This window comes from Polypterus senegalus, chromosome 8 (assembly GCF_016835505.1).
Source record: "Polypterus senegalus isolate Bchr_013 chromosome 8, ASM1683550v1, whole genome shotgun sequence".
In the NCBI taxonomy this organism is placed as follows: Eukaryota; Metazoa; Chordata; class Cladistia; order Polypteriformes; family Polypteridae; genus Polypterus; species Polypterus senegalus.
Genome location: NC_053161.1, coordinates 4126946 through 4142302, shown reverse-complemented (window position 1 = coordinate 4142302; position 15357 = coordinate 4126946). Strand labels below are relative to the sequence as shown.

At 40.4% G+C, this 15357-nt stretch overlaps 1 protein-coding gene across 2 annotated transcripts in view; it reads right to left on the bottom strand.

Annotated features, from left to right (window-relative positions):
* The window catches only part of LOC120533710 (protein shisa-like-1a), a 434490-nt gene that overhangs the window by 23720 nt on the left and 395413 nt on the right, over window positions 1-15357 (bottom strand). For both annotated transcript variants that reach the window (XM_039760617.1, XM_039760618.1), the window contains exon 5: window positions 4572-4593. In XM_039760617.1, the coding sequence (XP_039616551.1) occupies window positions 4572-4593 (22 nt within the window). The remainder of the gene's footprint in view (window positions 1-4571; window positions 4594-15357) is intronic.

Sequence of the window (15357 nt, the reverse complement as noted above, 5' to 3'; positions counted from 1 at the left end):
CAGAGTGCGATTTAATCAACTTTACTTTTATAATAATTGTTCAATATATTATTAATTTGATTTGATTTGTTGTTGATGGTTCTTTAATGTACATAATATAAAAATATAATCATTGTCTTGCGGTTTACTTCTCAACTATCCATCCCTATATCTGAGTATATGAGAAAGTCTAGGGGAGACCACTGCCTATTTTTAAATAAATAATCAGTTCCCAGAGTGTGCGGGTGGGCACATGCAGACACCACTCCAAGGTTGATTGGGGTGCTTGGCTGACTGTGCATTCATGTGCACATATGAGTGGGTCAGTCAGGTGCCTCATTCCCAGTTTAGAGTAGGTGGAGGACAGCACCTGCACCCAAATAGCAGTATAAAAGCAGCCTGCATGGTAGAGATGAGATCAGAATGGAAAGAGAGGAGAAAAGGGAGGACTTTGAGTAAGCATTGAGTCGGGTGCCTGAGAGCCAGCGAGCAAAAGAGACAGATAGAGAGGCAGAATGATCGGTAGCCATGCAGAAGAGCAAATGATCCGCACTTTAGGGGTAGATTGTCCCCGCTGATTTATTGGAGGTTCAGGTACGATGGTGGTGGAGTCCTCCTTAGTGATCCAAAGAACACCAAGAAAGCGAGATGGAAGACAGAGGACAGCCAAGCAGACGCCGATGGAGGCAGCCATGACAGAAGTCAGCAAGGAGGACCACAGCCGCTGTTGTCTCCACCATCTGATCGATCTATGGGTGAGTTGGAGAGACAGAGAGAATATTCAGCTAGGCTCAATCAGATCAAGGACCCAATGACAGTGGGGCTTATTTATTTGTTTTTTAACTCACTGTCTGTTCAATTTGAATTTTACGGATTATTTATTTAATGAAGAATATTTTTACGCCCTGCATTTTTATCACGGTTTGCTTCGAATTAATTTAATACCCCTTCCTGACTCTGTGTGCTCTCATTTGCCTGATTCATCTCAATTTACAACTATTGATGGTTCCACAGTTCAAGAGTCTCCTGCAAGCAGTCAGGGAGTGTGGAGTCAACTCAATGGATCACACCACCTGCTCCGGTCCCTGGGCCATAAAAACATGACCGCCTAGAAGGAAGCGTCACTTCTTACCCAAGCAGCCAGAGCAAAGGTGCTCCTCACTATCCTGCAAAGCAATCTTTATTGAAGTGGCCACATTTTACTGGTGGTAGCAATTTTTATTTCATTGGTTTTGTTCAATTCACTAAGTAATTGGGGACGGCCAGGTTGGCTTCCCAAATAAGCATTCTTGTTTCAGCCTGTCATTCCCTTGGATGACCACACATTATTTTTACCTTTGAGAGGCAGGACTAGGCTTCCATTGGCTATTGGGTCACATTCATTTAAGAAGCAGTTGACTCTTTTTTGTAGAACATTTGCCTTCAAGTTCCATCTTCTCTAACTCCCTAACTGGCTCCTCCTCAGCTATGATTGGCTTTGTTAAAAAATATTGAAAGTGAAAAACAACAATTGAAGAGTGATGGGTGGCAAGTGATATGTATTGAGTCGCAGGTTAATAGGGATGTATGATGAGTGGCACGTGAGAAGGGACTTGGAGTAATACTGCTGCAGGATGGAGGGAGAAATGAAAATGACAATGTCTGAAAATATATGTGGTGTGTTTAGCAGTTGTGTTCAGAAAGCAGTAGTATTTGAGGCATAAGTACATGGAGTGCAAAGGCGGGAATGGTACTGACTTTGCCTTGGAATAAGCCTGGACTCCATTACAATCATAATAATTTAAAACATATAATTAATCAGCATGCATTGTAATGACATGATAGCTATGACAGACAGTTCTTACTTATTAGAAAAATGAGCATTTTACATGTGTCCTTTGTTCAAGAAAAACAGATTGCGTCATAATTTCATGAACTGCAACGTCTTGCTGTAATGCCCTTGGAGTAGTTTAGCTTATAAAAACCGTTCATACAGACAACTAAAAAAGTCATGTCACCCCAGTTACATGTAGCTGTTAAAGGCGATCTTCTCTCTTCTGGGTGACATCACATACCGTGCACTATTCTGAGTAGGCACTCACGTCCTTCCATGTAGAGACAAGTAAGATGTAAGTACAGTAAGTGGATCTGACCATAATGCTGTCAGAATCAGAGCTGTTACACCACACAGTTTTTTATATTTTCTTTCTAAACAACTGTTAAAATCATGATGACTCCCTGCTATTTATTATTCATTCATATATTTTGCTCATGTATTTTTTTTACATGCATGATGGTCATGATTTTTTTATGGGGAATTTGAGCTGTGCCATCCTAATATGGAGAAAAACAAGCCAATGTTCACATACAGTGGTGTGAAAAACTATTTGCCCCCTTCCTGATTTCTTATTCTTTTGCATGTTTGTCACACAAAATGTTTCTGATCATCAAACACATTTAACCATTAGTCAAATATAACACAAGTAAACACAAAATGCAGTTTTTAAATGATGGTTTTATTATTTAGGGAGAAAAAATCCAAACCTACATGGCCCTGTGTGAAAAAGTAATTGCCCCTTGTTAAAAATAACCTAACTGTGGTGTATCACACCTGAGTTCAATTTCCGTAGCCACCCCCAGGCCTGATTACTGCCACACCTGTTTCAATCAAGAAATCACTTAAATAGGAGCTGCCTGACACAGAGAAGTAGACCAAAAGCACCTCAAAAGCTAGACATCATGCCAAGATCCAAAGAAATTCAGGAACAAATGAGAACAGAAGTAATTGAGATCTATCAGTCTGGTAAAGGTTATAAAGCCATTTCTAAAGCTTTGGGACTCCAGCGTACCACAGTGAGAGCCATTATCCACAAATGGCAAAAACATGGAACAGTGGTGAACCTTCCCAGGAGTGGTCGGCCGACCAAAATTACCCAAAGAGCGCAGAGACGACTCATCCGAGAGGTCACAAAAGACCCCAGGACAACGTCTAAAGAACTGCAGGCCTCACTTGCCTCAATTAAGGTCAGTGTTCACGACTCCACCATAAGAAAGAGACTGGGCAAAACGGCCTGCATGGCAGATTTCCAAGACGCAAACCACTGTTAAGCAAAAGAACATTAGGGCTCGTCTCAATTTTGCTAAGAAACATCTCAATGATTGCCAAGACTTTTGGGAAAATACCTTGTGGACTGATGAGACAAAAGTTGAACTTTTTGGAAGGCAAATGTCCCGTTACATCTGGCGTAAAAGGAACACAGCATTTCAGAAAAAGAACATCATACCAACAGTAAAATATGGTGGTGGTAGTGTGATGGTCTGGGGTTGTTTTGCTGCTTCAGGACCTGGAAGGCTTGCTGTGATAGATGGAACCATGAATTCTACTGTCTACCAAAAAATCCTGAAGGAGAATGTCCAGCCATCTGTTCGTCAACTCAAGCTGAAGCGATCTTGGGTGCTGCAACAGGACAATGACCCAAAACACACCAGCAAATCCACCTCTGAATGGCTGAAGAAAAACAAAATGAAGACTTTGGAGTGGCCTAGTCAAAGTCCTGACCTGAATCCAATTGAGATGCTATGGCATTTCCTTAAAAAGGCGGTTCATGCTAGAAAACCCTCAAATAAAGCTGAATTACAACAATTCTGCAAAGATGAGTGGGCCAAAATTCCTCCAGAGCGCTGTAAAAGACTCATTGCAAGTTATCGCAAACGCTTGATTACAGTTATTGCTGCTAAGGGTGGCCCAACCAGTTATTAGGTTCAGGGAGCAATTACTTTTTCACACAGGGCCATGTAGGTTTGATTTTTTTTTTCTCCCTAAATAATAAAAACCATCATTTAAAAACTGCATTTTGTGTTTACTTGTGTTATATTTGACTAATGGTTAAATTTGATCAGAAACATTTTGTGTGACAAACATGCAAAAGAATAAGAAATCAGGAAGGGGGCAAATAGTTTTTCACACCACTGTACATAAAATGATGCCAATTATACTTATCCAAAATTAACTCAAAGGTGTGTCACATTAGAGAAAAAACAATGAATAATAACATAAATGATGCAGACTTTGGTTCTGTCAATTGAGACAGCAGGACACTTTCATGTGCATCTCTTCTGTACTGGAAGTGCTTTATCAGTTGGGCAACATGTTACAGTAGCGGGCAAAGGATTTTTTTTCTGAGAATAAATATGGCTTTCACATTTCTGTGGGTCATTCTCATTTCTCTACTGGCTTTTGTTGTTAATATAACAATCTGAACCAAAGTCGACATTTAGAATTAATCTTCGATAATAGCTTGAAATTTGCACAAGAATGAACTGGGCAATTAAGGACTGGCTCTAATTTAATGGGATTCGTTGTTACATTTTTTTATTTGAAACCTTTTAACTAAACAGTAAATGTGAAGTTTTCTGAAAGTTACCTTTTGCCAAATTAGCAAATAAAGTTATTAGTTTCTAGTTGCTTTGAGTTTTAATGAGCTTTTTTCACATGTCCTATGCAACTTTGAGAGGAAAAAATCACCAATATATGCCATGCCCTGCCCTAGATTCCGAAAAGATTAGTAAATATATTATTAGTATGTCAGTATTATTGATGCTAGGTGACTTACCTGATGTTGCCTAAGTGAGAAACTGAAAAAGAGGAATGATAAAAAGTAATTACAAATTATATTACTAAATTTTGTCATCTAAAAACTATGTTTTATTTAATACATATAGTAACTGTTAATGCTAGATGGCAGCTATGTGCACAATATTCTCAGTTTTTTACTTGTGGTGTGAAGAACCTCAAATTGAGATAAAGAAGACGATATGAATTGGGTCCATGACAACAATTGCAAAGGAAATGCTCGATTAAGAAAATGTTAAACATAATAGGCAGAAATTGACCCAGATTTCCTGGTTGAAAGACTGCTAACCATCATACCACCATTATAAACTATGGGGCTCACACCGCAATATTTCTTGCTGAGCTCTCCAACCATAAGCCACTCATCAAATGTTATGCATCAAAAACTTAACTTGTGCTGAGAAATTCCTGTGTGACAAATTTTAAGTCTGAGGCTTGGGTTTAAAGAATAAGTATTCCTATTTTGTGTTTTTCCTTATTTTTTATTAGTTGTCTTTGACAGTTTTGGGTAATGTTTATGTTAATTTTGGCATTTTCTACAATAGAGAAATTATTTTTGGCATATTTTTATTTTGTATCTCCCTGTTTAAAAGTTGATTATGATTCTCATTATTAAGTGATGCTTACTTTATTTATTTGTAGTCACTGCTATTTTTGAGCTTAGGTGTGGTCTGTAACTACATCAACATTGGTGTAAGTCTCCAAGAGTGAGCAGCCTCTGACATTATCAGCATGACAATACTTAAACTGTCGCATACAGATCCCATTAATCTGAGATTGGATTAAAAGAACTTTATATGCAATTCATTTTCTTTTTGAATCTTAGTTTTAGATCTAGGCTTTGATTTTCAGATCGTGTTAAGGTTTATGAGAGATCGGTATTGTCTTTTTCACAATGACTTTGGCACAGACTTTTTGATAATGCTTCTTTCTTCTGGTCCTTAACATAAAACTTTTCATCTGTCTCTTTCTGTCATGATCTCTTTATTTGAATATTTGTTGCATCTCGCCTAGGGGTTCACTGTGGAAATCTTTGTTCTCAGAGGTTGTGGCACTGTCACTGTTGGTAAAGGGAATACTTTCTCATCTGCGGCATGGTGGCGTGGTGGGTAGCGCTGCTGCCACGCAGTTAGGAGACCTGGGTTCGCTTCCCGGGTCCTCCCTGCATGGAGTTTGCATGTTCTCCCCATGTCTGCGTGGGTTTCCTCCCACAGTCCAAAGATATGCAGGTTAGGTGTATTGGCGATCCTAAATTGTCCCTAGTATGTGCTTGGTATGTGGGTGTGTGTGCCCTTCTTGGGGTTTGGAAATTCACATACTCCAGCAGCAGCATACTGATAAAGAACAATATTAAATTAAAGTGTGATAACAGTGAAGGTATAACAGACAATAGCTTTGTATAATGTTAACGTTTACCCCCCCAGTTGGAATTGAAGAGTTGCATAGTGTGGGGGAGGAACGATCTCCTTATCTTATATTTCATGTTCAGAATTTTTACAACACAAGCATCATGGCTGCCACGTGTTCCCTGCATCCTTTTGATGCGTCTTCTGAGCACATTGTCAAAAATGAAACATGATGCATGTACAAGTTGCACCTTTGCAACAGCATCAGAATGCACAGAATTTTTATCTTTAACATCTTTCTTCCACCAAGTCACAACACAGCAAAACCAGGCGTTGTGTACTCACCATGATGATATCTCACACTGCCACCTGGTGGAATCCTCCAGATTTAAGGTATATACTGGCAGATAAGTTTTCCCGTGGATAAGTCGGGACTGGGTTTTACAGTATAATTTCTGGTACAGTGGACCTTGGTTTGTGAGCATAATTCGTTCTGGAAACGTGCTCGCAATCCAAAGCACTCGTATATCAAAGCGAATTTCCCCATAAGAAATAATGGAATCTTAGATGATTCGCTCCACAACCCAAAACTATTCATATAAAAATGATTAATACAAAATATAAAGTAAAATACATAATACAAATTAACCTGCACTTTACCTTTAAAAAGAATCATGGCTGGTGTGAGTTTCTAAACTCATGTGGGATTCCACCCAACGGGACGACACGTGGAAGAGCGTCCCCAAAGCAATCGCAGTCTCCCAGCGCTGTAGCAGTTCACGTATAAGCGCATCCAAAAAGATCGCAGACATGCTATAAGCGCCTGTCGTCAAGGGGTCATACAAGGAACATTATAAAGATCCCGGTACAATAAATAACAGCGCTGTTGCTGTTTCAAGCTGAATAAAGCTGGTGTTAAAGTACTGAGACTCAGCTTTGTGTTTTGGGGAGCAAGATGGGGACTCGCACTTCACAGTGCACACACCCACACAGTCACAATGCTGTAGTAAACAGATGTTGACTATATCAGTGAGGCACACAGACTCAGACGGAGAATAGGAGACGATTGCCAGAGAGAGAGAGAGAGAGACCGTGCTGGGCGGGCGGGCGAGCGAGATAAGGAGAGAGAGAGAGAGAGAGAGAGAGAGAGACGTGCTGGGCGAGCGAGAGATGAGTGAGAGAGATGCGCTGGGCGAGCGAGCGAGATAAAGAGAGAGAGAAGAACCATCAGCTCAGTTGTGATCACATAACGCCCAGCAGACAAAGTGTATCAATACTACTCGTATTGCAAGACATCGCTCGTTTATCAAGTCAAAATTTATTAAAAATTTTTGCTCGTCTTGCAAAACACTCGTAAACCAAGTTACTCGTAAACTGAGGTTCCACTGTATTTTATAATGTCGGTCATATAAGTCAAATGCGGAAAACTCACACTATTGGTCCAAGGGATTATGATATGCTAATGCCCACCTGAGAGTAACCACGGAGCACACTGCCTTTTTTTCTCTATGTAGGTGTGGCAATGCGCTGTATTAGCGTGTGCTCCTAACCTCTCTCTCTCTCTCTCTCTCTCTCTCTCTCTCTCTCTACATGACCACACGGTAATACACAAACTATTCCAAAGCAATGTTTTCACTGATTTGTGTTTTTTGTATCTCACACCCTCATACACTTTTATTGTAAGAGCATCCCTTATCGATGATGGAGCATTCAATAAGAAGAAAATATGAAGCTTGTCTTATATTAAACATCGTTGAAGTAGTGAAAGAAATTGGTAACTGCGCTCCTGCAACAAAATTCGATGCGTCTGAGAAACTGATGTGAGATTGGAGGATGCAAGAAGATGTAAAAAAAAAAAATTGAAGTGTTGCATTTTTGAATGGGCATATAAGTTGGGGTCTGATTTTATGATCGATTTTTCGGGTTTCAAGACTTATACTTGAGTATATACGGTACTTAAAGTACGAGCACAAGTACAGACAGTGTCCCCAAGCTCATGCATCACGTAGTGTTAAGTTTATCCCTGGCCTTAGTCTCCCCTTTGGCTCAAAACTGGGAAGAACTCGCCCTTTCTATTCACATACTGTAATGGTCATTCACTTTCATCATTCTCAAAATTCTTCTTTTCTGAAATGGCCAGGACCAAGAAATGGAAGCTGCAGATCCTTTCCTATTAATTAGTGAAGATCCAACTATGTATCTTACTTGTATTTTTCTAATTATGTAGGTATGACAGCTCCACCTCCACCTACACAGTTCCATACAATATTGTTGATATTGTTGAATTCAATTTAATTACTGGATGAGACACACACACACACGCGCGCACACACGCACACACATACATACACACACACACACACACACAAAATCAAATTCATTATTTGCACACGATGCTGTAATTGAGTCAGGAGGAGTCTTGGTACCCCAGCTTCAAAAAAAAAAATAAAGTGTTAAAGGCAGGTAAAGTGCAAGGCTAAGTTTAGCAGATTTATAAAAACTGTTTTAAATTATGCCATATCCTCCAGTGAATAGCAAAGATCTCCGAGTACGGGCCTGTGTGCATTTTTGAGTCCACCAACATGAATGGACAGAAAGAAATAATCTTTTGAAATGAGAAAAGGCTATTAATAGCTCTGAAGATGAGGTTCGCCTCTTTTTTCAGATGTTTCAGTCATTTCAAGACAATGCTCTGCTTGTTGCCATTTAGTTTATAATATCTCCGAGCGCTGGAAGATGTGTTTCACTGAATTGTTTTCAGTTGGGTTCCTTCACCTTTTGTCTCAAGGTCTTCCTTTTTATTTTTTGGCTGAAATTAATATTTCTGAACTGAGGAGGCAATACTTATCTACAGGAGCATACACCAAATAACTGACATCTTTTAAATAATGAATCATTTATATTTACTGATTTATTCATACGCATTTAATAAATAAGTGAATTCTCTAAGTGCAACTGCTTTTTTAAGTAAATTTATAAATTACAAATCCATGGGGGTTGTTGGTTGGAATCACCTATGCATAATAGCACTGTTATTAATTTCCTTTTTTTTTTACATGTGTTAACATGAGCAGATTGCCGAAGGAGGGAGTGATAGGAGTATGAAATGCATTCATCATGGGTTACCAAGAAGATAAATTAGAATAAACTAAGAGAGGGAGCGACTACTGTGCTCAAGGAGGTCTTTTGTTTTGCTTCTTTAGTTTCACCCTCAAACACAATGCTGCAGTCAGTCAAAGAGTTTTGACCTAGAATACAGCAGATGTCTTATTTGAATTTTTAAAACTCATGCTGTACTAAAATAATATTTTTTTTGCTTTTGTCATAACGTGGTGTGGCGGGTGACTGGGTCCCATGCCCGGCTTGGACGCCCCTTCTGCATATGTTCTGGGGGAGCAGCCGTTGGCTCTTCAGTACCTCCCCCGGGACACTTGGTGGCAGCCTCCCTGGGTGACATTGGTGCCTCAGTTTCCTGCAGAGCTCCATGGGAGATGGAGTTCTCCACAACCCATTGGGGATGTGGGAGTGGCAGCCAGGGGGTGCTGCCTGTGTGGACACCTCTACAGCCCCGCCCGGAAGTGCAATGAGCCACAGGTCATCAAGCACCTGGAGCACTTCCGGTTGGTCGATAAAAAGGGCCAGCATCCACCAGTCATTGGCCAGAATCGGGAGGAAGAGGACGAGGTTGCCTGAGAGGAGTGGTGGTGCCAGAGGGTTGTGTGGAGTTAAGTGTTTTGGGACTGTGTTGGGCCTGTGGGACACGGGGAAGACGTGCCCCATGGCTGAAGAGAAAAATAAAACTTTGTTTATTGAACACATGCCTCAGTGTGAATCTGTGCCAGGTCGGGCACCTATATAGCACCTTATTTATAGTGGGTATACAGCATGTTGTGTGCTTTTTTTTTAATATTTTTTCACCATTTATATTTTGTTATTTTGAATTATTTTTTATTTTAATATTCTTTCGATGATATCTCTCCCCATCATTTTGTGACGGTTTTTGCCTCATTGGTGTACTGCAGTGCAAATAGAGCAGTGTTAAGCATTACAGGTAAGACTATGGAGTTATAAAGAGATGTATTAGAGAGAAAGCATTAGATGAGCAGAGAATCGAAGCCAGAAAACCAGTTCTGTATTTCTAATAAGCCAAGAAATCGTGTTGAAGCAATATCAAAGAAAGAGGCAAGATCCAGAAAGCCAGAATAGCAAAAATAATTAGATTAGATTATAGGTTATACTCTGTTTTTTCCTAAGGGGAAATTAAAATACATGCATAAAGGTTGTTTCTTTTTTTGTTTAGGTTTCAGTAGACTGACTAATGATGTGTCTGATGCAGCACTTTATGTATCGTCAAGTTAGTTACATTAATTACGGTATTTCCAGAGATGTGCTCCCTTGCAGTCGACACCACGTCATAATGATGCCAACTCAACATGGCAGTTCCCATTAAAAAAAAAAGCAAAACTATGACAGAAATGGCACAATTATTTTTACTAAAAGCTGAAAACAATAATACTTTTAATAAACGAGTACACAGAATCATAACAGGCAGCAGTTATTAAATCCATCCATCCATCCCGCTATATCCTAACTACAGGGTCACGGGAGTCTGCTGGAGCCAATGCCAGCCAACACAGGGCGCAAGGCAGGAAACAAACCCCAGGCAAGGCACGCACACACCAAGCACACACTAGAGACAATTTAGAATCATCAATGCACCTAACCTGAATGTCTTTGGACTGTGGGAGGAAACCCACGCAGACACGGGAGAACATGCAAACTCCACGCAGGGAGGACCTGGGAAGCGAACCCGGGTCTCCTAACTGCGAGGCAGCAGTGCTACCCACTGCGCCACCGTGCCGCCCACTTATTAAATAGCATTGGAGATTGGGAGACAGATTGTAGTGGGTGGAAGACAAGTGAAGTTGTAACTGGGGGACAGAGAGATGTGATTAAGAAAGTCGAGGACTTGAGCAGTGATTGTAGTAAAGAATTGAGAGGGTCAGTAACCTGAAGTTCATGTAACCAGAGCCAAATTGTATTCAAAGCAAACAGAATGTGTAACCATTCAACAATAACACTACATTTTTAAATTAAATCTAAAGACTTGTACACCTAGGGCATTAACAACACTGACCTTTGACACCTTTGTGGTGATGATGCCACGTGCTGCACAAACCTGCTCATTCCACTTAATAACTGCTTACCAACATAAAGCATCTCAAAAGTGTGGTACCCATACCAAAACAAACTAGTAGGAATGGCAGGGTTATGAAGCTGGCCAGTTCTTCTCAAACGAGATATCCTGCTTGACCGGAGTTGATTTCCCAGTCCCCTTCAGGACACCTACACCTGAGGGTTACATGCAAAATCCAAAGCAGTGTTCTGAGTTTTCATTTAAGACGCACTATGCTTTGGTAGATGTTTGACATTTTTAATGGTCTTTGTCATCTTTAGTGATGTTTTTACTATATCGTAAAGATTTACAGTTAAAAGTAAAGCCCAAGAGATGCATAATACAAAACAAGCAACAGTGCATTTCATAGTTTGCACACCAGTTTGGATTCAGGCAACTGTGTTGAACTGGCAGGAATATTAAGACTTCATTTATGTGGCAAAAGAGCAGAGGGTGGTGATTGTCCTTTTAATGAGTGTAGTTGGGGGGTCTGGCTAGCTGGAAGCAGAGGTCCAGACAGGACAAGGTGATACAGGGCAGGGCTGTTCAAGGGTGTAACAAATGGAAAGATCACATACTGGCAGTGACACAGCGCCAGTGCGATTTTTAGATACTGCATACCCAGTAGTACTCTGGCATCTATATACCGTATATAAAATACTGTGGGTTGTGTATGCCTGTCACATGATTACTTGTGAACCACTGGGGCCAGAGCTTTGATCATGGTCTTAACTGGAAGCGTGTGATGTGATACGCACTAGTGAAGCAAACAAGGTGGCTGGTGGCAACCTCTGCAAAGTTATCTGGGTTTGCACTGTGCATTATGTGGGGAATCTGATTGAGAAAGTGTGGTGGAAATCAAACAGAAAGAAACTTACTAGTAAAACTCCAGTAAACCTTCTTGAGTCAGAAATCAGGCAGGAGAAAAGACGTCCATTGCGTCATTTAATTAGTCCTTTGGCAAATGTTTTATAGGGAGAGCATCCTTTACAGCAGTCTGTTACAGCATGGTCAGAGTGATCAAGGAAACACAGGTTCATTTTATAAACGATTGAATTTACACACGGTGGCAATCAATGCATATGTTTTAGTCTGGTTGGTTTGTTAGTTAAGACCCGCATGACTTATATAAAGTAAAAGTCTATTTTGTTGTATTCTTATTCTTGTTATTACCTTTGGGTTGAGCCATCACCCTTGAGGTTTCTGTGCATGTAACAACTGTCCATTCATGTTGCTACAGGACATCTGCTGATCTCTTAGTCATCTTTCAGTGCATTTTGTATATTACAGTTTTGCTTCTGTTAATCGCTTGACCTTTATCTGGTTTCCTGGTGTGCCTGAACAGGTTTTCTGACCTTTATTAACCCTTTATGGTATATCTTTAAGACGAATGCTATATTCGCATATCAAAACACTTTATCCTAAATGACTATGTGACTCCCCAAGTCTTCCACAAAGGTGACGTGGCAGAAAGGAAAAGAACACATCTGCTGAGCATGAAGCAAGTTGTAGAAGCTGATTTCGCTATAAGAAGAAGAAAAATGACAGCTCTGGCATCCACTAAGCATCAAGCATGTGTGGTATGACGTCCTGCTCTTTCTCGGAAACTACTGCGACTGGAACCTTGATCTTGAGGAGATCTGAGCTTTGTGTGTTCCCTAGTTATTTTTATTTTTTCTCAAATTCGATTTTGCTTTGATTATTACCTCTAGTTTGTTTTGTCATAATGTATGCGTACAACATATTCTTCCAGGTTGTTGTGCTGGTTACGAAGCTCACCTTTGCTTTTGCCATTAGTACATCATTGTTCATGTAAGATTCTTGTGACTTAGTTGATGTTATCTTATAAAAAGAAAGGGATTCAAGTTTGTAACATCTCTGAACTTTATAGGTTTATAGAGTCATTATTGTCACATGTACAGAGTGTAATGAAATTCTTACTTGCAAGTACTAGTCAACATACAATGTGTTGCCACTCTCCAGCGCTGGGATTAGTGAGTAGGACATTACCTTGAAACTTCTGTCTTCCTTACTTGAAAATTCTCAGAGCACAGTATTTGTGATTTCTCAAAAAATGTTTTAATATTTTCCTAAAATGAGAGACATCAACTAGGCCTTGTTGTGCAAAAATACAAGAAAACCTTTCTGCAGAAGCAAAGATACATGAAATAATTTACTAAGTAGTGAGGTAGATGATTGTATTTTATAGATATTAGGCAGTTGGAGGGTGGCATGGTGGTGCAGTGGGTAGCAGTGCTACCTCACAGTTAGGAGACCTGGGTTCGCTTCCAGGGTCCTCCCTGTGTGGAGTTTGCATGTTCTCCCCGTGTCTGCGTGGGTTTCCTCCGGGCGCTCCGGTTTCCTCCCACAGTCCAAAGACATACTGGTTAGGTGGATTGGTGATTCTAAATTGTCCCTAGTGTGTGCTTGGTGTGTGGGTGTGTGTGTGTGTGCATTGCGGTCGGCTGGCGCTCTGCCCGGGGTTTTTTTCCTGCCTTGCACCCTGTGTTGGCTGGGATTGGCTCTAGCAGACCCCCGTGACCCTGTAGTTAGGATATAGCGGGTTGGATAATGGATGGATGGATACTGATGAGCTATACTGGACTAAATGGTCTCTTTTTGTCAAAACTGTTCTTATTTATGAAGCATACAACACAGCACATTTGGCATATTCATTTTATAAATTTAGTTTCTTATCAGTTGACTGCTTTCTAAAGAGTTTCTTTATAAATGACAGCTGCCTACCATGCAAATGACCCTGCATTTTAAATAATCTCTAATTTGTTTTAATTTGCCACAACTGTCCTCAACACCAGCTGTTTCCATAAGTGACAAGAGCAAAATTTGAATAAGCAAAGTTAAGAAAAATGGCCTAATGTTGTGCTAAAATTATTTAATTGAGAAAAACAAACGGTATTAACTGCAGGGCTGAAAATAACAGGTGAACATACCTTTAATCACAACCTAAGCATTCTATTGAAGACTTTCCATGGCTAGTATTGTATGCTGTTATTCATTTGCAGGCCATATTGACTTGTAGTTGGACAAATCATTTTTTTAAATGATTGTCATACACATTCAAATATGGAGGAGTATGTTAAAGGAAATTTGTATCTATGTTTGGCACTAGTGGCAGGTGGTGACCAGTATTACAGGGAACAAAAGCCCAGGAGGACAGAACTAATGTCGCCATGGGGTGTTAGAATTTACATCAATAGGGAAAGCCCCACAACAAAAAAAAAACAAAAACAGTGCTATGGTGGTAGGAATAGTGTAATGGGGGGCTTTCGCCAACTTAATAGAAGTCTCCCAGTCCAGTTGGTGTCTGCAGGGAGGCCTGTTACAGCACACATGGGCTCCTACTGTCTGGTATAGCAGCCAGGCTACTTACAGTTTACTGTAAATGTATCATGAGGCCTGCAGAAACATATGGGCCACACTGGCTAGTGTGGATACTATTACTTCATTTAAACCTTTTATTCCAAAATGGAGGTTGACGGAAAGAAGGAAAAATATGATACTTTTACTTTAGTGCAGGGTGGAATGGGTGGAGAAGTGTATTAGGAGTAATTTGTGACAGATGGGTATAAGCAAGAGTGAAAGGGAAGGTCTACAGGACGGTAGTGAGACCAACTATGTTATATGGGTTGGAGACGGTGGCACTGACCAGAAAGCAGGAGATAGAGCTGGAGTGGGAGAGTTAAAGATGCTAAGATATGCATTGAGTGGGACAAGGATGAACAGGGTTAGAAATGAGTACATTAGAGTGTCAGCTTAAGTTGGACGGTTGGGAGACGCGAGAGGCGAGATTGCGCTGGTTTGGACATGTGCAGAGGAGAGATGCTGGGCATATTGGGCGAAGGATGCTAAGGATAGAGCTGCCAAGGAAGAGGAAAAAAAGAAGCAAAGGTTTATGGATGTGGTGAGAGAGAACATGCAGGTGATGGGTGTAACAGAACAAGATGCAGAGAACATGAAAATATTGAAGAAGATGATCCGCTGTGGCAACACCTAATGGGAGCAGCCAAAAGAAGAAGTAGATCAAAGGCAATAAATGTACCTTTAAATATAAAAGAAGAGACTTCTAAGAGAAATACATGCATTTAACAGTTACAGATCTTTTTAGTTTGCCTGCTTTCAGAGTTCACATTTTGGTTTTGCCCCATTGTTGTGTAAATTCTGATCTTCTTACCCTTGTCTGTGTTCTCGGTTTTGAGTCTGGCTACATCCACATGACTATATTT